The sequence below is a fragment of the Myotis lucifugus genome, unplaced genomic scaffold (genome assembly GCF_000147115.1).
Source record: "Myotis lucifugus unplaced genomic scaffold, Myoluc2.0 scaffold_8, whole genome shotgun sequence".
In the NCBI taxonomy this organism is placed as follows: domain Eukaryota; kingdom Metazoa; phylum Chordata; class Mammalia; order Chiroptera; family Vespertilionidae; genus Myotis; species Myotis lucifugus.
In genome coordinates this window covers 11,517,966-11,545,582 of record NW_005871056.1, presented here as the reverse complement: position 1 = coordinate 11,545,582, position 27,617 = coordinate 11,517,966, and the positions used below count along the sequence as shown (strand labels likewise).

General features: G+C 45.7%; 2 protein-coding genes and 1 pseudogene across 11 annotated transcripts in view; all 3 read right to left on the bottom strand.

Annotated features, from left to right (window-relative positions):
- Positions 1-11,482, bottom strand: part of LOC111824919 — a 115,786-nt gene extending 104,304 nt beyond the window's left edge. For 5 of the 7 annotated variants that reach the window (XR_002827988.1, XM_023749613.1, XM_023749614.1 and 2 more), the window contains exons 1-2: positions 11,178-11,482; positions 10,281-10,426 (exon numbers count right to left, since the gene is read on the bottom strand). Coding sequence is in view for 4 of the 7 variants with exons in the window: in XM_023749613.1 (XP_023605381.1) it covers positions 10,281-10,426; positions 11,178-11,453 (422 nt within the window). In the remaining 3 variants the exon portion in view is untranslated. Of the gene's footprint in view, positions 1-88; positions 255-7,758; positions 8,067-10,280; positions 10,427-11,177 lie in introns of those variants that run through there. The other 2 variants (XR_002827989.1, XR_002827990.1) reach the window with 2 other exon arrangements.
- Positions 11,483-13,012: 1,530 nt separating this feature from the next.
- LOC102419255 lies at positions 13,013-14,240 on the bottom strand (annotated as a pseudogene).
- Positions 14,241-17,087: 2,847 nt separating this feature from the next.
- Positions 17,088-27,617, bottom strand: part of ATP1B3 (ATPase Na+/K+ transporting subunit beta 3) — a 55,577-nt gene continuing 45,047 nt past the window's right edge. For all 4 annotated transcript variants that reach the window (XM_014451224.2, XM_023749596.1, XM_014451227.1 and 1 more), the window contains 3 exons: positions 25,954-26,010; positions 20,270-20,356; positions 17,088-17,756 (listed from right to left, as the gene is read on the bottom strand). In XM_014451224.2, coding sequence (XP_014306710.1) covers positions 17,586-17,756; positions 20,270-20,356; positions 25,954-26,010 — 315 coding nt within the window. In that variant the 3' untranslated portion in view covers positions 17,088-17,585. The remainder of the gene's footprint in view (positions 17,757-20,269; positions 20,357-25,953; positions 26,011-27,617) is intronic.

The window sequence follows — 27,617 nt, the reverse complement described above, 5'->3', positions numbered from 1 at the left end:
ACCTTCTCACTTTCATGCAAATCACTTTCTGAAATTTCTGGCTCTGGCACAGTGACTCTTACCCATCCACTTCCTTCTCGGTGCTTACCTCCTGCCTTGCTCGAGGGGCCTCAAGTGCTTTGGCACTTACTGTTCCAAGCCCAGGATTTTGTTTTCTTCCTTCATGTCCTAGCACTTGACTGTGGGCCCCAGAGCCAATTAGAGTTCATGAGAAGAACGTGTCCTGAAGCCCGAATTGCACCATCTCCACAGGTTCTGCTAATAAATAAATAGGTGTGTTTTTAGCCTCCAGGGTTTGTGTTGGATCTTTTTAAAATCTTTATTGTCGAAAGTATTATAAATACTCCCCTTTCCCGCCCCACCCCACCCCTTCTAGCCGACCCCACCCCCACCCCAGGCCGTCACCACCCTGATGTCTGTGTCCGTGTGTTATGCATATAATTGTGTGGGATCTCGACTGTGAATATGACAAAAAGTGCTCTTACAGGGCGTGTTTTGAAAGCACCTGAGTCTTGTCCGTGGAGCTGAGGCCTTTTCGCCAGGAGAGCAGTTGTTCTGAAGGGCCCCAGCCCCGTCTGACCGTCATCTCACAGTGAACAGTTTCCCTCGAGTTTTATCAAAATTCAGTTAACAGTTAAAGATGGAAACAAACACGACAGATTTCTATTGCAGTAAATACTTTGGGAAATTATGTTTAAGAACAAAAGCCAACATGAGCACATTGGACCGCTTGGAAGTCGGATGGAGGCAGGTGAGTGACGCAGACCCGCAAACGGCATTGCAGCAGGCGGTCGCGTCCCCCCATCCTCCTCCCCTCAGACAAGCCAGGGCGAGCTGAGGGGACCTGCTACCCCGCCTCGTGGTGTTGACTCAGCCCCTGGCATCTGGGCGGAGGAGGCAGGAGGTGCAGTTCCCACACTCCTGGGCTCTGGCTCCGTGCTCGCCTGGATCCCTGGAGACCGCCCGCCCAGCAGACGAGTCTGTCTTCAGAGCCGGCGCTTGTCAATGGACAACACCGCTCCAGGGCTTCCAGGGAGTTCTTCAGAAGACATTTCTAACGCCAGGAGGCTCAGGGTCACTGGCTCAGGGCCGCTGTTACCTCCCTGCTGGGCCCACACCAGGAAGCTTGTCTATATAGATTATGCCTGATTATGGCGATGAAAGATAGGCCCAGCCAAGGAAATCAGATTGCCCGGGAACAAGGGCTCCTCCATATCCCCACCTCCCTGCTGAGTCCCTTCTGAAAGGTTTCTCAGTGCCTGGAGGGCAAAAGCATGAGCTCACTGCAGGGTTGGGGGTTGGCTCCAGAGGCAGGTTCCTGCTGAGGCATCTGGGACCCCCCACCCCCACCCCAGTCACCCTGACAAGGGGCAGACAGAGAAGCAGATGGAGACAAGCTGGGGAGAAACACCACGGGCAGAGGGAGCTCGCAACTGAAAGCTTCGGCACCGCGTAGCATCAGCCAGGTGGCATGGGGGCGCTGCAGGGCCAAAGGGCCTCCGGGGCAGCTGCTGCGGCTTCCTCCAGGTGCTGAGGAGGACGGACACCCCAGCATCTGCTGCAGCTGCTGGTAACTAGAAGCACAATCTCTTTTTAGGTTTTGTTTGCAAGACTCAACAAATACCAACTGACCCACCAGGAGTCCCTGATTCAGGTGAAGTTCTGCTGGCGATAAATGGATGACTTCTACTTATTTGATAAACGTGGATGAGCTGCCGTATGAGGACTTTTAATCATATATATTCATTCTACCCATAAAATAATTCCTACGCATAATCCTATACCAAAATCCCAATTTTTCTGTAGGATTTTGTCATGCTCAATAAGCAGTTTTATTTTTTTTAAAATATATTTTATTGATTTTTCACAGAGAGGAAGGGAGAGAGATAGAGAGTTAGAAACATCGATGAGAGAGAAACATCGATCAGCTGCCTCCTGCACGCCCCCCACTGGGGATGTGCCCGCAACCCAGGTACATGCCCTTGACTGGAATCGAACCTGGGACCCTTCAGTCCGCAGGCCGACGCTCTATCCACTGAGCCAAACCTGTTTCGGCTCAATAAGCAGTTTTAGAACACACTCTACAGTCGATAGAGTAGAGTCACTTTTGTGGCCAATTTTTTAAAATATATTTTATTGATTTTTTACAGAGAGGAAGGGAGAGGGACAGAGAGCCAGAAACTTCGATGAGAGAGAAACATCGATCAGCTGCCTCCCGCACACCTCCCACTGGGGATGCACCTGCAACCAAGGTACATGCCCCTGATCGGAATGGAACCTGGGACCCTTCAGTCCGCAGGCCGACGCTCTATCCACTGAGCCAAACTGGCCAGGGCTGTGACCAATTTTTAAGTGAAGAGAGACATCACCCTCAGTAGGAAAAAGGAGGGAGTGGGTGTACTACGCACACCTTTGCCTGCCTGCATCCCTCCCGTGAGACACTGTGTGTGTGTGGAACGCTCCTAGGCTCAGGCACCAAGAGTCAGCACCCATGTCACTTACCTGTCAGGAATTCTCAAGGTTCCCTGTCAGCTGTGAGGAAAACCAGTGAGAACCTCCTTTAACGGACATTAGAAATCCTATGAAAATAACTGACAATCCGGAAGTTGCTATACATGGACTTTCATCTTTATAAATCCAGGGTCTGGTATAGTAGCGGATGGATAATGCTAGGTTCACAGTGTTTATTGAAAGAATGAATGAGTGTGAACTAACCGTTCTCACCGCCGGATTTTTCCACACTCAAGTGTGGGCGGCGGCTAACAAGAGAACGCTTGCCGGGGAAGCCAGGGAGCATGGGAGGGAGGGAAAGAGCTTTCTCAAGAACAGATGAGTGAGAACTACAGCCAGAAGCCCACGAGTGGCGCTGGGATCGCTCCTCCCAGGAGAAGCTGGCTGTAGCAGAGAGTGAAACCACTCCAAGGTCACGAAGCCACCAAATCACTTGCAGAGAGGCTCTCACTCAGTTCTGGGGTCCCCGCCAGAGCTCCCCCCACCCCCCATCCCTGTATCCAGGGAGGGAAATGCCCTAAAGACCACAGCAGCCAACACCAGGCATCAGTTGCTCTGCTCGAGTCCTGAGGGGCTTGTGAACTTCACCCCCACCCTCTTCCTTAAGTTCAGAGACGGTCGTGTTTGAGATCCCGGTTTAAAAGGCGAAGAGACCAGGGACATTGGCTCAGAGCCGGGCACAGGCTGCTTCCCTCATCTGCACCCACAGGGGTAGTCACAGGCCAGGGATGCACCTCTCTTGGGGCAAAACTCGTCCAGCCGTTGGTTTGTGAGTTGAACTGGCCACTAGTCTTTGAGCGAGATGCTTCCCCACTGGCTCCAGGAACCGCCACAAACCCTGAGCGAGACCCCCTGCTGAAGAGCTGGCGGGCAGTGTGAGAGCAGGAAAGGTGCTGGGCAAGTGAGGGCGCCCGTGGCCAGGGCATGAGCGCAGCGGGGAAGAGAGAAATACATTGTTCCCAATAACTAATCTTTTTCAACAATAGTAATAAGTTGCTGAAACGATTAGCGCTAATTTCCAGGCACTATTCCAAGCACTTAGCCCTATTTAACAAACACACACTTGAAAACAGAGAGGTTACGTTATTGTCCGAGGTCACAAAGCTTGAGCAAGGGCAGAGGGAAGGATTTAAAACCAAGCAGTGTAGCTCCAGATGGTGCTCTTAAATAGAGTAGAGTTGATCCAAGCCCCTGGAAGGCAGTCTTCAAATCTGGTACGTGAACCGCTTAAGTTTTATACAGACAAACCCAGGTGAAACGGGTTGTCTGTCATTCGGCACAGAGTCGGTGGGAGGGGTGGGAGGTGGTCAGTTCTTTGGGTTTAAAGGAGGATGAAGATGACGAGGACCGTGAAGAGGACTCAGAGGATGCAGGGGACGTGCTGGGCATGGATGAGATGAGTCACCTGATGATGAAGAGGTCAAGGAGGTGGACGTGAAAAGCAATGCACAGAACCAGGACGAGGGGATGATCTAGGTTCACAAGGCAAGGTGACCTCAGGGAGGCTCCAGGCCAGCCCCAACTACCCAGCAGCCCTGCAGAGCCAGCTGGTCACCCCAGTGCCCAACTATCACCCTTGGGAACCAGCAACTCTTTGGTGCATAGGACAATGCCCAACCACTGGGCCACACCAGCCAGGGCAATACAGAACTGAGTTTATAAAATTCTGAAACATCCAAGGAAGGAGAGCAAATTTAAGACGGCCAGAAGTCAGTACCGCAGAAGACACATGCAGGCACCATCTGAGGGGAGGAGATGGGGCCACTAGGGTGCAGGTTCCTGCCCGCGAGGGGCTGAGGATCACACCTGAGAAAAAAATACACCCGCCTCAGATTTGATACATCAGGGTCACCAAACAGCACAAATGATCAAGTCTGAACGTTAGACAGAAGCACTGGCCAGCAGAGGGCCCGCACCCAGGCAGCTTGGAGCCACATGTCCCTGGGCAGGACGGGGCGGTGCAGGGAGGCACACTCCTGGCCGGCAGGGTGGACAGTGGAGCCCGGCAGTGCCAGTGGACCCCGTGGGCACACGAGTCACAAACGATGGCGACGGCGCATGCAGAGAGGTTGACAGGGCGACAGGCCATCGTCGGAAGGACTGGATGGTGCCGGGACCTGTGACAGTCAGGGAGCAGACTGCCAGCTCCTGCATCGGGGCCTCCCCTCGTCAGAAAGCATCCTGGGAAAGACATCCACGGAACCACTCTGTCCAGAGAAGACAGGCCAGTGGCTGCTATTCGCACCTGCGGTCTCTTCAACGAGTCGGGGCTCCCCGACTCTGGCTGATGCTTGGGGCCTGCTATGGAACCACCTGCTTCCGGACGCCTCACTAGCAAACTCCCTTAGATGGATTCTGGGACGCAGCCTCTTAATAATAACTGCATCTTTGCAGGATCTCGACAACAGTCACAGTATCGTAGGTGAGGTTTTCAAGGGGCCCTGGCACTACTTTTAGACCCTTTCACTGGAGAACCACGATGGAGGCGCGGGTAAACACCGGTACTCGCCGCCTCCCACCATCGCATCACAATTACAACTAAAATACAGAACAACCATCCCTCTGAACCGCCTGAAAGCTGGCTGAATGGAAGTCCTGCCACTGGAGAAATACAGAAAAAAGCACGTGGAGACTGGGAGGGGCAAAGGAGCAGAATGAGCTGGTCTAACACCCACGTGTGCTGTTTTTTCAATCGGGAGGGAGTTGTCTCTGCATGAGGAGCAAGGGGTCTCAGCTGCACCCCAGCCCCTAGCCCAGGGTTCCAGCGCTGGGAAGAGAAGCCCTCGTAATTTACAGTCATAAAAACCAGCAGGGATTGGGGCTGAGTGACAGAGAGGCTGCTGGAGACCCAGGTGTTCCTTTTAAAGGTCTGGCGCACGAATATGAGGTCCTGCTTCCTTTGAGCTCCAGCGCTGGGTGGTGGCTCTGGGGAACCAAACACATATGGGAGGAACTGGATTGTCTGGCATCGGGGCAGGAACTCAGGGGCGACTTTCTCCCAGACGGGGGTGCTCACAGGGGTCATTGTTCCTGTGCTGGGACCTCTACTGAGTTTTCATCAGCGTAGCCCACACTGTTTGCTCTGCCCTAGTGATTCCCTGTGACCCCGCCCCATCCAATTTGCAACCCCTCCCAACCTTTTTGCAGCGGCTTTTCCATGTGAATGCTCAGGCTTCAAACTTTGCTAAAATCTCAAACAAGCGGCAGATGGTGTCAGCGTGCCCCAAACCTACCAATAAAAGGCCTAAGACCCGGCACTAGCACCAGCCTCCCTTGCTTCACAGCTGGGCCTCCCCTGGGCACCTCCAAGTCCAATACAAATAGCTCCTGTAGGGGGGCCCCAGGCAGTGGCTGACTTTGCACCTCTCTGGAGGCCCTAGAACCAGTGCACCCAGTGGACAGCTTCAGACCACAGCAGATGACAACTCTACACATCCACAAGCGACACACTCAAGAGGAGACTCAGTGAGCACCAAAGCCCCACTGAAGCAAGTCCTGCTCCATAGGGATGTTTCCTGCACAGCAGCTCTCCCACTGTAGCTGCAGTTGGTCCTCACAGCCAATTGGCCTGGAGGTCAACTCCTCCCAGTGATACCAACAGCAATGAAGGCTCAACTACAAGACTACACACAGCCCACACAGAGGCGCACCTACAGTGCCCGGCTCAGGCGTCTGGGGAGGCTGAGCCACGGAGCTCTACAGGACACCTACTATACAAGGCCACTCTACCAACTCCAGGAGACAGAGCAGCTCTACCCAATACATAGAAACAAACACAGGGAAGCAGCCACAATGCGGAGACAAAGAAACATGTGACAAATGAGAGAAATGGAAGCAAGCAAACTACTGGATACAGAGTTCAAAACATTGGTTATAAGGTTACTCAAGGATCTTCACGAGACTTTAAGGATCTTAGTGAAAATATCAAAGACATGAGAAAGGACCAATCAGAAATTAAGCATACACTAACTGAAGTAAAGAATAATTTACAGGAATTCAACAGTAGAGTAGAGGAGTCCAAGAATCAAATCAATGATTTAGAATATGAGGAAGTAAAAAACACCCAAGCAGAAGAGCGAAAGGAAAAAATCCAAAAATATGAAGATAGTGTAAGGAGCCTCTAGGACAACTTCAAGCGTACCAACATTTGCATTATGGGGGTGCCAAAAGGAGATGAGAGAGAGCAAGATATTGAAAACATATTTGAAGAAATAATGACAGAAAACTTCCCCTACCTGGTGAAAGAAATAGACTTACAAGTCCAGGAAGCACAGAGTCCCAAACAAGAGGAACCCAAAGAGGCCCACACCAAGACACATCATAATTAAAATGTCAAGGGCAAAAGACAAAGAATCTTAAACGCAGCAAGAGAAAAGCAGTTAGTTACCTACAAGAGAGTACCCATACGACTGTCAGCTGATTTCTCAACAGAAACCATGCAGGCCAGAAGAGAGTGGCAAGAAATGTGCAAAGTGATGAATAGCAAGGACCTACAACCAAGATTATTCTACCAGCAAAGCTATCATTTAGAATTGAAGGTCAGATCAAGAGCTTTACAGACACCCTGACCGGTTTGGCTCAGTGGATGGAGCGTTGGCCTGCGGACTCAAGGGTTCCAGGTTCAATTCTGGTCAAGGGTGTGTGCCTTGGTTGTGGGCCCATCCCCAGTGGGGGGTGTGCAGGAGGCGGCTGGTTGATGTTTCTCCCTCATCAATGTTTCTAATTCTCTATTCCTCTCCTTTCCTCTCTGTGAGGAATCAATAAAATATATTATATAAAAAAAAGAGCTTCACAGACAAGAAAAAGCTAAAGGAGTTCATCACCACCAAACCAGTAATATATGAAATGCTGAAGGCTATTCTTCAAGAAGAGGAAGAAGAAGAAGAAAGAGGAGGAGGAGGAGTTGGAGTTAAAAATATGAATAAAATGGCAACAAATACATTTCTATCAACAACTGAATCTAAAAATCAAAATAAACAAGAAATCAAATGAGCAAAATAAATGGTGAAAATAAAATAGAATCAGAAGCATGGAAGTTGGAACAGACTGATTAATCTCAGAGTGAACGAGGGTGGGGGGAAAAGAGATTAACCAAAGATCTTACCTATGGACACAGAGTAGGGTGATGAAGGCCTGGGGTGGGGTGGGAACCGGGTGGAGGGGGACATTGGGGAAGGGGGGAAGGGGGAGGTCTGTAAAGGGGGGACAACAATAAAAATTTAAAAATCCCGTATACTTGCAGCACACCTGTAAACATCACAGTATCCTCTTCCAGCTAACATGGCTTTTTAACTGCTGCTTGCCATGCAGCTGACCTTGTCCTTTGGAGTTATTTGTTGGGATGTGACGGGCCTTCTGCAATCCTTTATTGTCTTAGCGTATAAAAAGCAAGTGTCCTGAAGATCGTGTTGGCAGGCATGGTTACTGCCATCCCTCTGGGTGGCTCCCGCCTCAAAAGAATTTACGATCAGTTGCAACTTGTCTCCTCAGAGAGAGACTCACCGACCTGCTGACTGCTGGCAGCGAGCCAGCCCAGTGCACCTGGGACCGAAGGCGAGCCCTCCTGTGGCCTAGCACACCAGCCTCCTCTGGCCCCAGCACTTAGCTTCCAGAGCCACTGCCCTCTGGTAAAAGCAGAGAGGACGCCTGCCACTCAGCGCGCCCACCAGAATGGCTTTAGCTCGCTGTGGTTGCAGTTGCTGGGTGCAAGCTCCAGGAGGTCAGGGATCTTTGTTTTGGTACCCAGTGTATCCAGCTCTAGTACAGTGCCTGGTACACACTGGGTGCTCAATAAACATTAAAACAAACAAACAAACCAAACCCGACTGAGCCATTTCTTCTCAATAAGTACTGATAGCAACTTCGCACAGCTTTCTTCACTGAAGAGGTGCCTGCCCTACACCTCCAGGCAGTGCCCTCCAATATCTTACACGTTTTACTTAGCTGGAAGAAAGGAGGGGCTGGTAAGGACCTTGTTAATGGTCATGCCTGCACCACACTATCCTCAGAAAGCTGGACTCGTGGTTGCAGGCCCTTGTCTTCCTACAGGGCCACAAAGACCATGACTACGCCCCGTCCATACTGGCTTGCTGTGCAGGGCTGCCTCATCTAGCTGCAGGCCAGGGGCCCACCAACAGAGGGCGCCACTCCTTCTCAACCTTTGAATGGTATTTCACAGCTGAGTAGAACCTGTCCCAGGCCTTTGTTCCCCCGATTCCCATTTCCTGCAGCCTTTGCCCTGGCTCTGAATTCCAGGCCTGCACAGACCATGATGGCACACAAGAGCCTTATGCTGAAATGTGGTCCTCCGAGCAGCAGCGCCTGGGGACTTGTTAGGGATGCAAAATCCTAGGCCCGACCCAAGCATTGCTGAATCAGCATATGCAGTTTAAACGGGATCCCTTGAAGAGTCATAGGCCTGCTAGGTTTGAGAAGTACTGGGCTGGAGGATATAATCTTCATTGGGAAAGTGGCCATATTAGCTTTCTATTTGCTGCCATAACAAATGACCACAAATTTAGTGGCTTCAGACGGTACACTATAGATCTCCCATTTCTGTCAGCAGCCTGGGCTCAGTGTGCCTCTGTTGGGCTCCTCTGGAGCCTCAGGGACAGATTTGACTTCCAGGATTCATTTCCTCTGGTTTTCCACACGGTGCCTTCCACCTGCAAGAGAGCAGGTGTATCCAGTCCTCTCAGCTTCACCGGACTTCTGCTTCAGGCTCTGGGATTGCATCAGGCTCCTGGGATTGCATCAGGCCTCTGGCAATGCTGGTGATATTTTCACCAGCACAATCTATCCCAAGGCCAGCTGATCAGTAAGCAACCTTAGCTTTATCTTCAAAGTCCCTCTTGCACCTGATGTAACATAACCACAGGCATGACACCACAGGCAATGGGTCCAAATCAAGACTCTTCATCTCAGGAGGGGACTCCCAAGCACTTTGATTTTTTTTACTGTGAATTTTATAGGTTGTCTGTCAAGCTTTAAACCTCCTACATCCCGTTTGCTTCTTCCTCCCGGGTCCTGAGTTTCACTCATTAGCCACTGCCCACCACCCACCCTGCTAGGCAGTGTCTCTCAACACATCTGGGTTCCCTCTCACCCCAGGAGAGCTCTCATCAGAGGGGCACAGAATTCTGCAGGAAGTCCACCCCTCTCACACCATCCCCAGCCATCCTGTTCCCTGGAAGGATCACAGGGAACATGGCTAATAACAAAAAATATGATGCTTGGCCAGTGTGGCTCGGTGGTTGAACTTTAACCTATGAACTAGGGAGGTCATGGTTCGATTCCCAGTGTAGGGGATGCTGGAGGCAGCCAATCGATGATTCTCTTTTATCATTGACTAGAGGCCCGATGCACAAAATTCGTGCAAGAGTAGGCCTTCCTTTCCCTGGCTGCTGGCACTGGCTTCCCTCTGGCACCTGGGACTCAGGCTTCCCTTGCAGCCCCGGCTTCGTCCGGAAGGATGTCCAGCCTAATTAGCAGATTATGCTTTTATTATAAATGTTTCTTTTTCTCCTTCTCTCTTCCTCTCTGAAATCAATAAAAATATATTTTAAAAAATATGGCAACTCATGCCTACTATTTCTTGTCACCCTCCCTCTTCCTCAGCTCCTACTTTCAATGTGGGGCTGTGGCCTGCAGGGCAGGAGACTGGGCAAGTGTGGCATCCCCCAGGCTCACAGGAGCTGGCACCCAGGCTAGCCTCCTGGGGTCTTTTGTCCCCAGCAGGACTGCACACGGCTCCAATTCCAGAGACTCACATTTGAGTAGACAGAGTGGTCAGATCTTCAAACAAATCCAGAGCTAATGACAGCCTGTCTCTAGCTGGTCGGTCATGCGTCAAATCCAATGGTTTCTCATGAAGGCTCTTCAGAGTGATGCCAAGGCCACACACGACCTGAAGAGACTGATTTGGGAGACATCCTCTTATCGTGCTGTCTGTTTTCCACGCTTAAATACCAGCCCTCACCAGTCTTGACTCCCAAGTGAATTTTGTTTGTAAAAAGTCCATCCTTAACGGACAAGTCCTGCCACTTCTGACCAGAGTTAAAACTATACTCCTGGCTCCTGAAAGTCAACCCAAAAGTCATTCCTGAAAAGCTCTGAAGGTTGAAACATGATAGCACAGTTGTCTAAAGGGGCTTATTTGAAGGACAACAGTCACTGGGATGTGAGAAAATTTCGTTTGTTAAAAAAGCAGACATACTGCCTTCTAGTCATGCCTGACACCCCCCCTTCCAGCAAGGGCGTGAACGAAGCCTTGCTGCACAGTCTGCCCTCTGGAAGCCACACGGGAGGCCCTCGGGCAGAGTGCGTGAGGATGCACCGCCCAGAACAACTCCCCGTGTGGGGCTAGGGCAGTGGAAGGCAAACTCATTAGTCAACAGAGCCAAATATCAACAGTACTTCTTCGAAATAGACTCGCCTAGGCCGAAAACTGACTTCTGCGCATGGGCCACGAAGTTTCAATCGCACTGTACGCACGCCCGCACATGGTATTTTGTGGAAGAGCCACACTCAAGGGACCAAAGAGCCGCATGTGGCTCGCGAGCCGGTTTGCCGACCACGGGACTAGGGGATTTGGAAAACTCTAATGAAAAAATTCCACGTGGACCGTTTCGAATTCACATATCTGTGACTCCCTCTTTCATACGAACCCGCTGCGGGCTGTGGGCAGACAGCAGACTTCCAGCTCCTTTCACCACTCCCCTTTCACTGGGGAAAACAAGGGCTCCAGCGCAGCAGCCAAATTGGAAACACAGGAAAGCAAGGCTCCGGGAGTCTAGACCCTCAAGAGGAGGGCGAGCCCTTGGGAAGGGACATGTACATGGACTACATGCTGGCACTGTGCGCACCTTTTCTCCTTCAATCCTTGCAGCTCTCAATATACAGTGACGAGAACTGCGTAAGATTTGTAAGCACCAAATGTACATCAGGATTTAAAGCCAACTCCTCCTCCCTCTGCCCCGAAATGAACGCTCATGGGCAGGTCCTGTGGAAATTTCCCTTCCAGGCTGCACCTCCCGGGACAGGCAGACAGTGCTAGACTCACTCCCTGAGGAGGCAAAGCTGCCTATCTTCAGGCCCTGGGTCAAGCTGTGGTCTATGAGTAAGCAGTAGACACTGCACTTACAGGTTGTTGGATATGCAAAAGCTCTCATTGGGAATCAGAAGCTGCATTTAAGACACCCAGTGAAGCTCCAAGGAAAACCTGAAATGGAGCAGAAATGGATTGCGACTGTCCAGGGCTCCCTTCTTCCCAGCCATGCATCTGACTCGGACCCGGCTCCTTAACCATAACTGCCGTCACCGTGGTAACCGCCACAGGTCTCAGAGCCTGTTCCCTCCTAATTCAACATCTTCGAGAGACCATGTTTTTTCATCTCTGAGGCCTCAGAGTCCAGCAAATCATCACCTGGCACACAGCAGGCCTGTGACAGAGTTGTCGAACTCCCCTAATTTTAATAGAAAACAAACAGGAAGAGTTGGGTTGGTCAACCACGGTCAGACAGCAGTCTGAGCCACGCCCGAACCACGCAGGCACTACTCCGATTCAGTGATTAGGTGCATTCCCATTTTCCCCTCCAAAACCCAACATTCCCCCACTATGGATATTCTTGTTTGTCTTCAGTTGCTAAGACGTCGAAAGTGAAAATCTGCTGTCACTAAGATCTGAGTGACAGAGCTCCGGATGGGGCCGAGGGCCCACTACCCAGCGTGGAGGCCACCTCGCCTCGGGAAGCCAGGCCCACATGCCAGCGAGGCCCAGAGCACTCGTGTTTTTCCCAGACAGCATCCCCGAGCCAGCCAGCGGGGCCCACTTCTCCTGAGTCGCGTCAACACAAAGAAAACCTTGAAAATAGCCGTTTTGCTTTTTAAGCAGAAAATAAAAAATAGGCTTAAAAAAAAAAAGCATACCTTTTTCAATAAAGGAGAAAGTCCCTCACATTGTGACCAAGGCTTGTAACAAACTCTTGAGGAAGGAGGTCAAATTTCAATGACACCAAAGAATGCTGAAATAAAACTCTACTGCTTTGTTGGAAGTTTCTCTCACAATTATAAAGTCCTTTTTATTAGTCAAAATCACAGTCACCTTGATTAAAAGGATGGGACACGCCATCCTCAGCAGAAAATGATAGTTTATAGAAAACCCTCCCCCCCGCCCCATACAGTCCCAATTAAAAACTAGAAAAAAATCTTCCCTCCTTCCCTACGATGTCATGGTAGGCTGGCTCCTTCAGTGGCACTGTAGCTCCAGAGGGGCCAGCTCACCACAGCACCCTCCACTTCACCTTGGGGAGAGGAGGGATGCTGGTGGTCAAGGAGGTTAAAACATTAGTTCCAGTAATACCAGTTCCCAAACATGCATGTCCTTCCTATCCCCCAAGGCCTGGGACCATGGAGAATAGGGGACAGATATGAGCCCAGCTAAAAGGAGCAATTTGAGGAGGTTAGGAGAAGTCCAACATACCTTCTCCCTTTTCCTTCTCAAAAAAAAAAAAAAAAGGAAAGAAAAGGCAGTTTTGGGTCTTTATCACACCAAAAATGGGTTCCCCTCAGACATGAGAAAAAGACCAAGAAGTCCAGTCTGGGGCGGTGAAACTCAGAGCTCATCTAACCTTGCACCACCATTAATTTCACCTTCATGGCAATGGCTAAGCTAGGCCCCTTTTCTTGGCCACCTGCACTGTCCAGAACTGCAGATGGAAAAATACAGAGCGAGGAGATCAGGAGATCACCCCAGGCACAGGGGTCCCCCCCCCCCCCAAGGTTCCCTCAATCATCGGGTGGGATGTGCAGGGCAGAATACACCATCACCTGACTGTCCTTCTGCCATTGGCACGAGAGGCTGCGCTGGATACTTCGGAGGGACCCTCCAGCTGTAATAAAGGCCCAGAGCCCCATGGAAACAGTGACTGCATAGATGGGCAGCAGGCTGGCCTCGTACCATGGGATCAGGAATGTCAGTAGATGACTCCCAACCCCCAGGCCCGAAGTCCAGTACCGTCTCCTCTCACAGGCATCAAAGAACACAACTCCCCAGAAGGTATGAAGCAGGATGATGGCTGCTGTCAGGAAAGCGATGCCAAGAAGTAATAGGGTTAATCTCCATGGATCCCAACCACACCTGGCCCAAGTGCATCGGCCAAAATATTGATAACAGAGAAGACACCACTGATGATACCGAAAGAAAGAACAGACACATAGGCCACCTGGCGGATGGAGATGGGTGATCTTCTGTCCTCACTCACAATGCTAACCCCTCATCTGCCTTCTTAAGCAGCTTGTAGTAAGCAAAGCGGAACATCTCCTGTAGGACAGAGAGCACAGCACCAAAAATCAGGAGGCCATACTGGAGCCGGGCATCTGACGGGTTGGTCACATGGACCAAGATGAACCAGACCACAGAGGCCAGGAGCAGAGAGACCAGCCAGAAAAATGCCCCTGCGACCAGGATGATGACACGAAGTGGGTCCTCAGGCACAGTGATCAAGAGCGCAAAGTCCAGGCCGAAAGCGACAAAGGTGCACCCGAAAAACACTGCGGCCCCTATTGCTGGTCAGCTGGGGGCGGGGCGGAGGCCTGGCCAAGAGAGGCAAATGGGAGGAGCACGCCCGCCAGAGTCCACGTGGGGTGGCGACCTGACCGTAAGGGGCGAGGTGCAATGTCACCCTGGGGCCCCGGGGAAGGGGTGGTTGGAAGTTTCGAATAAATTTCATGTTTTATATTTCACAATTTATGTGGTTTTTTAAAAATAAATCTTTATTGTTCAGATTACAGTTGTTCCTCTTCCCCCCCAACCCCCCCATAGCTGCCCTCCACCGGGTTTCCACCCACCCCATGCCCTTATCCCACCCCCATTGTCCTCGTCCATAGGTGTAAGATTTTTGTCCAATCTCTTCCCCCACCCCCCCGAGAATTGTGTCCACTCCCTTTCTATGCCCCTGATTCTATTATTTCACCAGTTTATTCCATTCTTCAGATTTTTTATTCACTTGATTTTTAGATTCACTTGTTGATAGATGTGTATTTGTTGTCACTTTGTTGTTCATAATTTTTATCTTTACCTTTTTCTTCTTCTTCTTCCTCTTCTTAAAGAATACCCTTCAGCATTTCATATAATACTGGTTTGGTGGTGGTGAACTTCTTTAGTTTTTCTTGTCTGTGAAGCTCTTGATCTGACCTTCAATTCTGAATGATAGCTTTGCTGGGTAAAGTAATCTTGGTTGTAGGTTCTTGCTATTCATCACTTTGTATATTTCTTGCCACTCCCTTCTGGCCTGCATAGTTTCTGTTGAGAAATCAGCTGACAGTCGTATGGGTATTCCCTTGTAGGTAACTCATTTTTTTTCTCTTGCTGCTTTTAATATTCTTTGTCTTTTGCCCTTGGCATTTTAATTATGATGTGTCTTTGTGTGGTCCTCTTTGGATTCCTTTTGTTTGGGGTTCTCTGCGCTTCCTGGACTTGTAAGTCTATTTCTTTCGCCAGGTAGGGGAAGTTTTGTGTCATTATTTCTTCAAATATGTTTTCAATATCTTGCTCTCTCTCTTCTTCTGGCACACCATAATTTGGATGTTGGTATGCTTTGAAGTTGTCCCAGAGGCTCCTTACACTATCTTCATATTTTTGAATTCTTTTTGCTTTTCTGGTTGGATGTTTTTGCTTATTTCAAATCTTTGACTTGATTCTTGGGATCCTTTTGTCTGCTGTTGGATCTCTGTATATTCTTTATTTCACTCAGTGTATGCTTAATTTCTGATGGGTCCTTTTTCATATCCTTGAGGGTCTCATTAAATTTCTCTGAGGTTTCTAGAAGATTCTTGAGTAACCTTATAACCGTGGTTTTGAACTCTATTTTCAGTATTTTGCTTTCATCCATTTCTTTCATTTGTGACTTCTTTGTGCATTTTTGCTGCTTCCCTGTGTTTGTTTCTATGCACTGGGTAGCTGTTAAGTCTCCTTGAGTTTATAGAGTGGCCTTATGTGGTTGGTGTCCTATTGGGCCCAGTGGCTCAGCCTCCCCAGTCACCTGAGATGGACGCTCTTGGTGCACCCTTTTGTGGGCTGTTTGCACAGTTTTGTAATTAACCCTTGATTGCTGTTGGTATCACTAGGAGGAACTGACCTCCAGGCCAATTGGCTGTGATGACCAGCTGTGTCTACACTGGAAGATCTGTTGCACAGGAGACACCCTTATGGGGCAGGACTTGCTTTCGTGGGGCTTTGGTGCTCACTGAGTCTGCTCCTTGAGTGTGTCTCTTATGGATGTGAAGAGTTGTAATCCGGTATGGTCTCATTCTGAACACTGGGTACACTGGCTCTTGGATCTCCAAGGAGGTGCAAGGTCAGCCACTGTCTGAGGCCACCCAGCAGGAGCTACAGAGACATCTGCAGATTCTTCCTTTGTATGGGGTTTGGAAGTGCCCAGACGAGGCCCAGCTGTGAAGCAAGGCCGCTGCTGCTGCCAGGCCTTGGGCCTGCTTTTGGAATCTCTGGGGCTCTCTGACCCAGCTGCTGTTTGTTTTAGGTGAAAGGACAGGCCATTCATATGCAAAAGCCGATGCACACAGCTTGGGTGGGGTTGTAAATTGGGTGGGGCGGGGTCTCTGGGAATCACCAGGGTGGAGCAAACAGCAATGGCTGCCCTGAATCGAAGTCCCTGGCTCTGTGTCCCCGCGCACCCATGCAGGAACAATGGCCACTGTGAGCACCTCTACGAGTAAGCCGCCCTCGTGTTCCTGTCCCGATGCCAGACAGTCCAGTTTCTCCCCGTATGTGTCTGGGTCCCCCAGAGTCTTGCCAGAAACTGGAGTTCAGAGCAAGCAGAAGCTTGTATGGACCTCCCGGTTTAAAGAACAGCACTTCCAGGTGCCAGCACTTTCTGTGCCTCTGCACCTCTGACCAGTCTCAATGAGCTTTCTTCACCTCTCTAGTTGTGGAACTTCCACTCAGCCAGCTTTCCCACGGTTCTGGGTGGTAGTTGTTCTGCCGTTTAGTTGTAATTTTGATGTGGTTGTGAGAGGCAGCAAGTATAGGTGATTACCTATGTTGCCATGTTGGTGTTTTGTTTTTTTTTTCTTCTTCACAATTTATGTTTTTTTATTAGAGACAACAGTCTACTAAATAAAAGTAGTAACAAGATATTTCACAATTTAAATCTTAGGAATTTAATTTCATTAATAAAAGTAGGTGCATATTCATACTGGGTAACCTAAAAATGCTGTTTCATCTATGGTCTAAAATACTTTTCATAAGAAATTTAGTCCCAGCACTAATAATTCCATCACTACTTTTTTTTTTTTTTTACATGTTTTATAATGAACAGTTTGTGTTATTTTTTTAATAGGAGAAATATTGATTTGAGAGAAACAAATCAATTGGTTCCCTCCTGCACACACCCTGACAAAGGCCTGGGCCAGGGAGGAGCCTGCAACCAGAATTGTGCCCTTGACCAGGATCGAACCTGGGACCTTTAGGTCCGCAGGCAGACGCTCTATTCACTGAGCCAAACCGGCTAGGGCAACAGTTGTTGTTCTTAATAATAACTTTACAATAAACTCAAGACAACCTTTCAAATCTGCTTTTATTTTATTTTTTCCTCCTCACACATAGAACTTCTCCCCACACATTTCTTGCAGCTGTAAAGTCACTTCATGTTGGTCAGGTACCATTTTACCTCTAAAACTTGGTTGGCATCAATATATGACAGTTAACCAGTGTTAAATCTATAAAATATTTACATGGCACAGCACATTAAGCTTTAGACACTTGGCAATTAAACCACATAAAAAAATAGGACAAGACCCACATGTTCAGAATCAGGTGTTCACAGTCCCCGTCTGACGACTGTACAATGGTTCCAAAGGCAGCAGAGGCAACAGGCAGTTACTTCAGAGGACACCGAACACTACGCTTGGGAAGCACATTACAATGTTACCGCAGTGTCATGTACCACCCCACCTCTCTCTCAGGTGGTCTCATAATTCTAGAATGTCAGGTCCGGCTGATACAAAATAAAGACAAACAACACAACATTTACTCTGTGGACATATTCAAACTTCTACTATGCACGCATTGTGATTTTGAAAGCAACTCGTCCTAAAAACTTGTCACGATCATCATAGTTTTTCAGGTTTTTTGATCCAACAATCTTGCACTCAACTGTTACTTCTTTTGGGGTACTGCTAGCAGTATAGTTGAGCTGGACAGCAACTAATGGCTGTAGATAACTCGCCTGGTAAATAAAGGAAAACATATTAATTCAAATTCAAAGTAACCTCATCTACACTTCATCAAGAGTTAAGTTTATTCTGTAAAATTTTAAAACCAAAGTTTTAATCTATTAATTAGATCTATTATTTTCCATTCTCTACTTTCCCCCCTTAAAACTGGATGTTCATTTATTTTCACTTAATTTTTATTGATAAGAGTATTTATGGCTATGAATTTCCCTGAGTACTGTTTTAAAAGCATCCCATGGGCTGTGATTATATTGCTTCATTACCAGTATTTTTTAGATATCCTACAATTTTGGTTTGAATTTTCCCTTTCACTCAAGTTGTTTAATAAAAATGTTGACTCCCTCCGTCTTTTGAGAGGGGCCCTTTTATTAATTTCTTTGGTCAATCCTCACCCGAGGATATTTTTTCCACTGATTTTTAGAGAGTGGAAAGTGGTGGGGGCACTGATGTGAGACACTGATGCCCTTGACTGGGAATTGAACCCATGACCCTCCAGTGTGTAGGGTGATGCTCTAACCACTGTGCCACTGGCCAGGGCTAGGATGTATTTTTTAACAATAAATTTTGTGACTGTTCTAGGTATGCTTGAGGATCTGTATTGTATTACCTCCGTATTATTCTGTTTGATAAATGTGCATAAGATCCACCTTACTCATTACGTTAGTTAGGTCTCCTGTATCCCTACTTAAGATTCCTGTGTAATGTGGCACAAATATACTCAGTTGCTGTACTATCATTATGATTTCTAAATACAATTCTTCACTGAAAGGCACTAGGGCCTGATTCCAGGGTTAGGAAGGGAAAGTAAGAAGTGCTCAAAGAATCCTGGGGGCATGTCAAAAGGACAGAGAAGCCAGCCTGAATGTTTCCCACCAGCCAAATCTGGGTCTAGCACCCAAATAAGTGATTATAACAGATTATATATAACCCCTGAATAAAATAAGAATCCATGAAAACATAATGATACACATAGGTAATAAATGATAGAGAAGAAAAAGTTCTTTCTTAGAGTAGAATGCCAACTAGTAAATGGAAAAAGGAGAGATAGAATTAGAAAAACATTTGGGCCCTAGCTGGTTTGGCTCAGTGACTAGAGTGTCAGCATGTGGATCAAAAGGTCCCAGGTTCGATTCCGGTCAAGGGCACATACCTCGGCTGCAGGCTCCTCCCTGCCCTGGACCCTGGTCAGGGCATGAGCAGGAGGCAACCAATCAATATGCCTCTCTCACATCAATGTTTCTGTCTTTCCCTCTCTCTAAAAATCAATGGAAAATTATCCTCAAGTGAGGATTTTAAAAACTAAAAAGTAAATAAAACTTTGTTAAAAAAAAGAAAAAAGAAAAACATTGGGGAACAGCTCTATTATTAACTGATTCATGCAAGAAGCAACAAATGCTAAGGCTATGAGAGAAACAATTGTACAAACTCCAAGTATTCTCCCCAGATAATATTTATTGATTACAGTGGAGAAACCTAACCGACACCAATTGGTAACCAGGAGTTCAAGGTTACTATCACCATTAATGGGACTAATCAATACCAAGTCTCTCCTGAGGAACATTCTTAAAAGGAAGTAACATTTCTTCTGAGGCATACCTGCCAAAAAGGTACAACCTACATTTAATCATGAAGAACACCAGACAAGCTCAAACTGAGCAACATAAACAAAACAAGCCAAGAGAGGCCTGTACCGGTTTTTGAAGAGTACAAGGGTGTGAGGAATGCTCCAGGTCAAGGTGACTGAAGATGTTAACAGTGTGCTATCCTGGGGCTGGAAAACACTTTTCTTTTCCAATGAAGGACATCACTGGAACAACCGGTGAAATCTAAACAAGGCCCAGCGATTGGACAATAGCCTCTAATAAGGTTAACTTCCTTTGATGACTAGATTATGGTTAGTAAGATGATGTCATTATTTTTAGGAAAGAGCACTCAAGCATTTAGTGGAAAGTGGCATCATGTTTATAACTTTGTCCCAAATGGTTCAGGGGAAAAAAATTATATATAAATGGAGACTGATAAGACAACTGAGGTAAAATAGTAACATTTGGGAAATCTGGGCAAAAGGTCTATGGGAATTCTTTTTACTATTTTAACCACTTTATGTTTGAAATCATTTTAAAATAAAAGTTTTCTAAGTATACATACAGTATGATCCCAATTTTATAAAATGATTTATTTATAAACATATACTTAAAAAATATGAAAGAAATTAGACCATAACATAGTTATCCCTGGGTAATGAGCTTTATTTATTTCTTGATTAATTCCTTCTCTACATTCTCTAAATAAACACATCCTAAATAATTAAAGTGATAATGGTATTTTCTACTTGAATTTTTTGTTTTGAATTGTAGACAAGGAATCTTCATTTGCCATCACCATTTGTATTTAAAAACAAGAACAAATGATGCACAAGTTACACAAGACAGGTCTACCTGTCCCAGACAAGAGTCATTTTAATACAGATGTGCCTGTTCCCACTTAAGAACTTCTAAATACTTACATGCAGTTTTTTCCCATAATATGGAAAATATTTTAAGTCTATGTTTCCCTCAGGAGGATATGCTGCTAGAGTTGTTGTGTTTTCACCCTATAGTTGAAAACAAAAGAAACGCTCTTTAAGGTCACAAAAAAAGTGAATTTAAAAAATGTACTTATTACACAGCAGTATCAGTTATGAACAGTATGGGGAAACTACAATGCTACTCCAAGGACATTAATCACAAGTGCAGTTTTGAGGAGACTTACTCATCTTGATTTAAACCCCCTGAAACAAACTGTCTTTACTCTTCTTACATTTCCTGTTGCCCTGTATGCTTTCCCATGAGTACCTCCTAATGTACAGCCAGATCTATCCACACACTGTCTGTGAAAGCTTACTTGTCCTCCGACCCCTAACTGCTAGTCCCTCGGCCACTTGGCAGCAGGAACACACCGTAGATCTAGGACCAGTGCATTCCTGAAACGATAAAATACTGTGCTTCCAGCTGGAAGGCAACAGCTGCCACAACCCAGAGTGTAGTGCTGAGGCCTGGGAAGCAGCAGGTCCCAAAGTTTCAGGTGATTAATAACCATGGTAACTGTAACCAGAGGGGGGAACTATGGTGACATGACAAAAACTATTAGGAAAAACATTAAGTAATCCAAGCAAAAAACCACACTTAACCAATTTAAATACCACATTTCCCTTAAATAAATTTATGAGCACATGTATATCAATTAAAAGTATTATGAATCGACTGGAATTATATCCCATGTATTTAAAAAACAGATGAACATACAAATCTAATCACCATCTATATATAAGCCAACTCATTCATGCTATTTATTAGCTAACGCTGGTATTCTTCTTTTATTTTTAAAATATATTTTTATTCATTTCAGAGAGAAAGGGAGAGGGAGAGAGAAACATCAATGATGAGGGAGAATCATTGATTGGCTGCCTCCTGCACGCCCTCTACTGGGGATCGAGCTCAAAACCTGGGCATGTGCCCCAACCGGGAATCAAACCGTGACCTCCTGGTTCATAGGTCAACCGTCAACCACTGAACTACACTGGTCAGACCAGTAACCTATCTAATAAAAGACAAACATGCAAATTGACTGTACCTTTGCTACACCCCAAGCCACGCCCACCATCCAATCAGAGCGACTATATGCAAATTGACACAACCAAGATGGCGGCTGGCAGTCACGAAGCTGGAGCAAGCAGGAGGCTTGGTTGCCCCTGCGATGGAGGAAGCCAAGCTTCCCACCTGCTCTGGCCTCTGCTGAAGGAGTGGCTGGGCCTGGGCTGCTGGGAGCGGGGCGGGAACTTCCCGGGGTGGGCGTCAGGCTGCTGGGAGTGGGGCGGGAACTTCTGCCGTGGCAACACGGCAGAAGTTCCCGCCCCGTAGCTGCTTGCTCATTCACTTACTCGCTCATTCACTCACTCACTCACTCAGAAACCCTCTCAGGTCCCTGGCACCAGGCCAGGCACTGAAGGTGAAGCAGGATAAGACAGAGCTAAGTCCTCAAGATATTAGTAATTCAGTAGGGCGAAGCAGGCACATGAACAGGGCAGTTGTACGCACAGATGCACTGTACTGGGTTCAGTGAGGGCTGTAACTAATGCCGACTTTGTTCTCTTGATAAAATGGGGCCTCAGGAGCCAGGCCGCCCCAAGCCTGTAGGCCTGTGCCTAGGCCCGGAGTGGCCGGGGTCCCGGAACATGACAGAGGGTGCAGGTCGGGCTGAGGGGATCTGGCCCCACTCCCCACCCCCCCACCCCTGTGCACAAATTTCGTGCATCAGGCTACTAGTTCTTAATAAATGACTTATAAAAATCTCGTGTAACACATCCAAAATAGGTCTAATTTTAATGACTATAATTTTAACACATACTAGGTAACAAATAGACAACAATTATTAAAATCAGTGGTAAGTTTACTAAATACAAATTAAAATAAAACCTTACTAAATGCTTCAATCCTAGATTTGAGTAGTAATTTCTATTTTTGAAAGCACATGAAACACTGCAGCGTAATTATTAACCCTTTGCACTCCGAACCATTCTGGACACTGGCTACCAGCTACTCGACACTACTTTGCGGCGGAAACGTGCATTTACAGACCCTCGTATTATTTAGTATAATTTTGGAACCAAGTAACGTATTATAATGATATTGGACTTATATGAATTGGGTGACATCGAGGAATGTATATTTGCAAAAAAAACACAATATTTTATTGTTTATAATTTTGTACAGTATGATAAGTTTTGTAACACTCCCCAATATGCATTGCAGGCTGATTAGTGCATGTTTGACAGTAATAAGTGGTTTGATGCCTGCCACCAGGTGTTTTCCTGTTAGAACACACAATGCAGTCCCGTTTTCTTTGACCCACATCGGGAATATGTAGTTTATTGTTTAATCCGACACAAAACCCGCTGACATTTCTTGTATATATCTTAGTAATTTTACGATATTTTGATTTAATTTCTTGTGCCATTTCAAGATAAAACTTCAGGGAAACATACATGTCTCAAAAAGTTGCGTTGAAATAACTCAATTCCCCGTAATCACTAATAAACTGCAATGTCCCCTGAGAGGGGACATCCGAGTGATATGCTAGAATTCCGATGTCCCCTGAGAGAGGACAGCGGAGTGCAAAGGGTTAACTGTCATGCAACACATGTGCATGGGGTGACCCAGGGAAGACGACACAAAGCAGTGATGATGCTCCACAGGAAGAGCAAGTTCTATGAGCCAGAGCGCAGGTGTGCGGGAAGAGCAGCGAGAACAAGGCTAAGAGAAACGATTCCAACACCACCCTAGCATCTATACTCCCTTAACATTAAAAAAAAAAAAGTCTAAAATAGCATTTTATCTAAGAGAAAAAAATTATCGTTTGGTTATGAGTGCTTTTCTGCACCGCTTTGTCTAACCTAATTCACAGAAACACATAGGTGGTATCTAAAATATAAAAAGTTTCCTTTGGGTTACAATTTATTGTGCACTTCAGTATGTATTTCCAGCCACATTTAGCTGATATTTACCTCATTTATTGATGCTAACAACCCTTAAGAGGGCAGGAGCCCCAGCTGGGTTAGCTCAGTGGATAGAGTGTTGGCCTGCAACTAAAGGGTCCTGGGTTCGATTCCGGTCAAGGGCATATGCCAGGGTTGTGGGCTTGATCCCCAGTGTGGGGCATGCAGGAGGCAACTGACCAATGATTCTCTCTCATCACTGATGTTTCTATCTCTCTCTCCCTCTCCCAATTCAATTAAAAAAAAAAAAGAAAGAAAGAGGCAGGATCAATTACGGAGAGGGGAGCTAACGTCAGAGTGAAGGTCACAGGCTCAAGACTGCCCACCTGTGACAGACTCTTAATTGTTCTCTTGGTCTGTACCTAAATCATACTGTTGGCAGGCTTTTACTTAAACTTGATTTTATATCTTCTGTAAAAATAAACATTTAAGAGATGATAAAATACTGAAATGCATATCTGAATGATGATGAGCTATTTTAGGGTAAAGCATCCATGTCATATTTTCTAAGCATATATAATGATACCATATTGGAAACTGTAAGTAACTAAGTACAAGAGTTTATTAATAGCCACTAAGTTCTACTGAAAACAAAATAAAGTTTTAAAATTAAAATTAATGTATTTTCTTTTATACAATCCTAACTCATAAGCTACTTAAAGAATACACATCAAATGTTCTAAGTAGCGATTATTTCTGGTTAGCATTTACCAACTTTTTTCTTCTGCATTAAAAAAAATTTCCTCAAATGAACATGATTCATTTTTGTAAGGAAATAAAATACCGAAAGAATGAATGACACAAACATGTTAAAGGCTACCTGTAAGAGCATGTTCTGTCACCAGTGTTTGTGCAGCAAATGTTTCCATCTGCTCCACAGAGACACTAAAACGTATGGACTCCTGATCGCGCTTCTCTAACTAGCCTAGGAGTAAAACGCAATTTTACCAGCATTTCTTCCAATTCTGTGTGCTTTTTCTCAAAACAAAAATATTCCACAACTAAAAAAAAAGCAAAGCAAAAAATCCCATCTGTTTTGATTACTTTATGTACTTTACACATAACAAAAACCATCTGAAATCTGAGTCACTAGATGAGGATTTGTCATTGACATTCCCCCAAACTCTTCTAGAAGCAAAGGACACAGAATAGATAAACAAGGAGAAAAATCCATTTAAAACCCTAAGGGATGAGTTACATGGAGGTTTTTTATATTGGCCAAAGGTTTATAAAACCGAAACCTTAGGAACGGGTTCTATAAAGTTTGTTCTTCTGAACTAAATGTGTGTGTGTTTTCCCTTCTTGGTGGTGCTGGCTCTATAGACCACCATCCCAAGCTTATCTATGTAGTCTGCTCACATACAAAAGCAACAGGTCCTGCAGACACAGGTACACTGTCAGGAAATGAGCACTTCTACCTGGCTGAAGCCTAGCAATCCAGCCTCAGGAATTTCTACTAGAAAGATTTGCAAGCAAGGAGGTTCATAAAGAGTCCCAAAGTACAGCTTTTCTTTTGTCTCGAGAGATGATGGTAAAATTTTAGAAGGACTTGTTTATCAGAAAAGCGTGGCTTCAATGTAGCATCTGGTTAAGTGAGATTCTGGCTTTTTATCCAGTTTCCTGTTGAGCTGAATATGGCATAAAGAGATAAAGTGAATTGCCTATGGTGATGTGTATACCTCCAACCTAGACGAGAAACCACGCACTTCCCGATTTTTGTACTCAAAAGGAGATAGTAAGGATCCTCTAACGCAGAGGTTCTCGAGTGTGGGCCCCAGACTGACAGCATCACCTGGAAGCTTTAGGTAAAATGTAAATTTTGGGCCTAACCCCAGACCAATGGAGTCAAAAACTTCAAGAATGGAAATCAGCAAGCTCTCCAAGTGGTTCTGCTGGATGATCGAATTTGATAACCACTGAGCAAGAAGTTTCTGTCCAAATACAATTCCATTCATGGTTAAAAGGAATTACTATTTTTTCCATAAGCAACTTTAGAAGTGATTTCAATGTAATGTTTCAAGTGAAATATTTCTGACACAACTAGAGTTAGAATGTCAATATTTTGCACAATGATATAATTAAATTTAGAACTTAAAAAAAGTTTCCCCTCAGAACTGTTACCCATATTTACATATTTGTCTTCATTGCACTTGCAGCATAGAGAGAAAACAAAACAAAACAAAAAACTATGAGATGAAAAAATCACACACAAAGTCAGGACAGGAGAGAAAAGCAATGCCTCTACCATGTTGCATTAAATCTCAGGTGTCACTGATATACACCAATTGATGTACTATTAAGAAAGAAAACACATGGTAAGACACACCATTGATTGTAAAGCCAACCCCAATTTCAGTGTTATTAAGCTGGAAAAAAGGTGAATCTTAGCATCAATGAACTGTGGCATATGGTGCTGTAAAGCAATGCACGTGAAATCAAATTCACACGAAAAACAAGTTTTTCATTATCACGAGCACACAGAGAAGGGCTACCCTACCCACCAAGCTTGGGGAAATTCTATTCTTCTAAGACTGGCACTACAAGGACTTTTAAAATGTGACAGGGAGAGGGGATGACTAAAACTTATTATTAGACTTTTAAAGTGTTCAGACACACTAGAACTTTAACGAAAGTTGGGTTATTTCTTGAATACTAACCTTAGAATTACCAGTGCATTCTATCCTTGGTTGTCCTTGAGGCTTTAATCCAATTATCTAAGGTAAAAAAATGTTGATTAATTGAAACATCACAAATGTATACCACAGGAACCAGGAGTGCAAGAGTTGAGATTAACAGTAATTCTGTGTATTGAAAACCCATTACCTGTGCCTTTTATGCTAATTTCATTTTAGAGGACTAGAATGGACTTTTCAATATAATAATCTTACCAACTGGCTATCTTATTACTGTGCTAAGGCAAGTCAGGAAATACATCAGTTACCAAAGAATTGACCAAAGCACAGTATTGCACTTGCTACCCTTAAATTAAGAAACAACCAGACACCTTTAAATTTCATTATTTATATGAGCAAATAATGCAAATGATAAGAAATGCAGAGGCACAATATAATTACCTTTTTTCATGAAAATATGTTAGGTCACAATCCTCCCATTTCCATCATGCTTCCAGGGAGCCTGACCAGAGCCCACATCTATCTGTCCCACACAATGCACACACAGGGGATAGTCCCATTTTAAGACTCTCAGCACCATTCAGTTCTATGGAATGAGGCTACCTGCATGTTTGTAGTTGACATAACTAGCTCTTGTATGAATGATGACAGATATTTATTCATCTATTTTGTGAGGATTTTGGCATTCTGAATTTATATGCATTTTATATGTGAGTGCCTATAAAATGTAAATATTTCTCACAAAAGACACTGCATTATGCTTACTTTGTTAACCTTAATTCTTAACACAGTCTTCCTGGAACACCCTCAATCATTTACTGGTGCCTACTATGTGTCAGGCAGTGTTTCAGAATGACCTCTGGAGTGCTGTGGGATGAATAGACGCTGTCACCCCTGTCCTTTGGGGGAGGAGAAGGATGGAGCTGGAGGGTGTCAGCATGGGTGTGTTAGGATCTAGCTGGCTCTCCCTCCAGGGAAACTCCTTACTTAGTGCCAACTTTGGAAGACGTAAGCTATACTTTTATTAGGGATGGTAGCAATTTGCTTATTGGATATGATATGTGAACTCAGGATCTTGAGAGTCTTCACCTTTTTATGAACCTACCCTTACTCTGGGTAAATGTCCAGGAATTACCTCACTTTTTAAGGGGAGACCTTGTGGGCCTCAACAGGGTAACTGTATCAGAACACAACTCTGCAGCACAATGTTCAGAGAGCAGCAGTGCACGGGGGTTAGGGATCACTTCACGGCAGAAGGGACGCAGCTTCCTTTGCACCATGACAGAGAGTGTAATCACTTACATGGGAGAGAACGTTAGCCTTTTAATTTGCTGATGGCTATACAATTCAGGCACCTCTTCTGCACAACATAGCAAAATACTACCAACTGGCTACAACTGAGCTCATTATATTGCAGCTTTATTTGTATTTCTATTATTTAATTGTACAGTATAATACAAAAATATGCTTTCCTACTGAATCTAAGTCAAAACTTCATATATTCCCCATGGGATTTTAAATTGCTTTACAACACAGTATTCAAAGATGACACTGAACATTAACAAAACCATGCTTTGGGCATGACACCCGGAATACCTGCCCCTAGAAGCACTCATCTATGTCTGCATGCATGCAACTCTCTCCAAAGGGGAAAAGCAGAAGTTGTTTTACTCCCTATACTATGATTA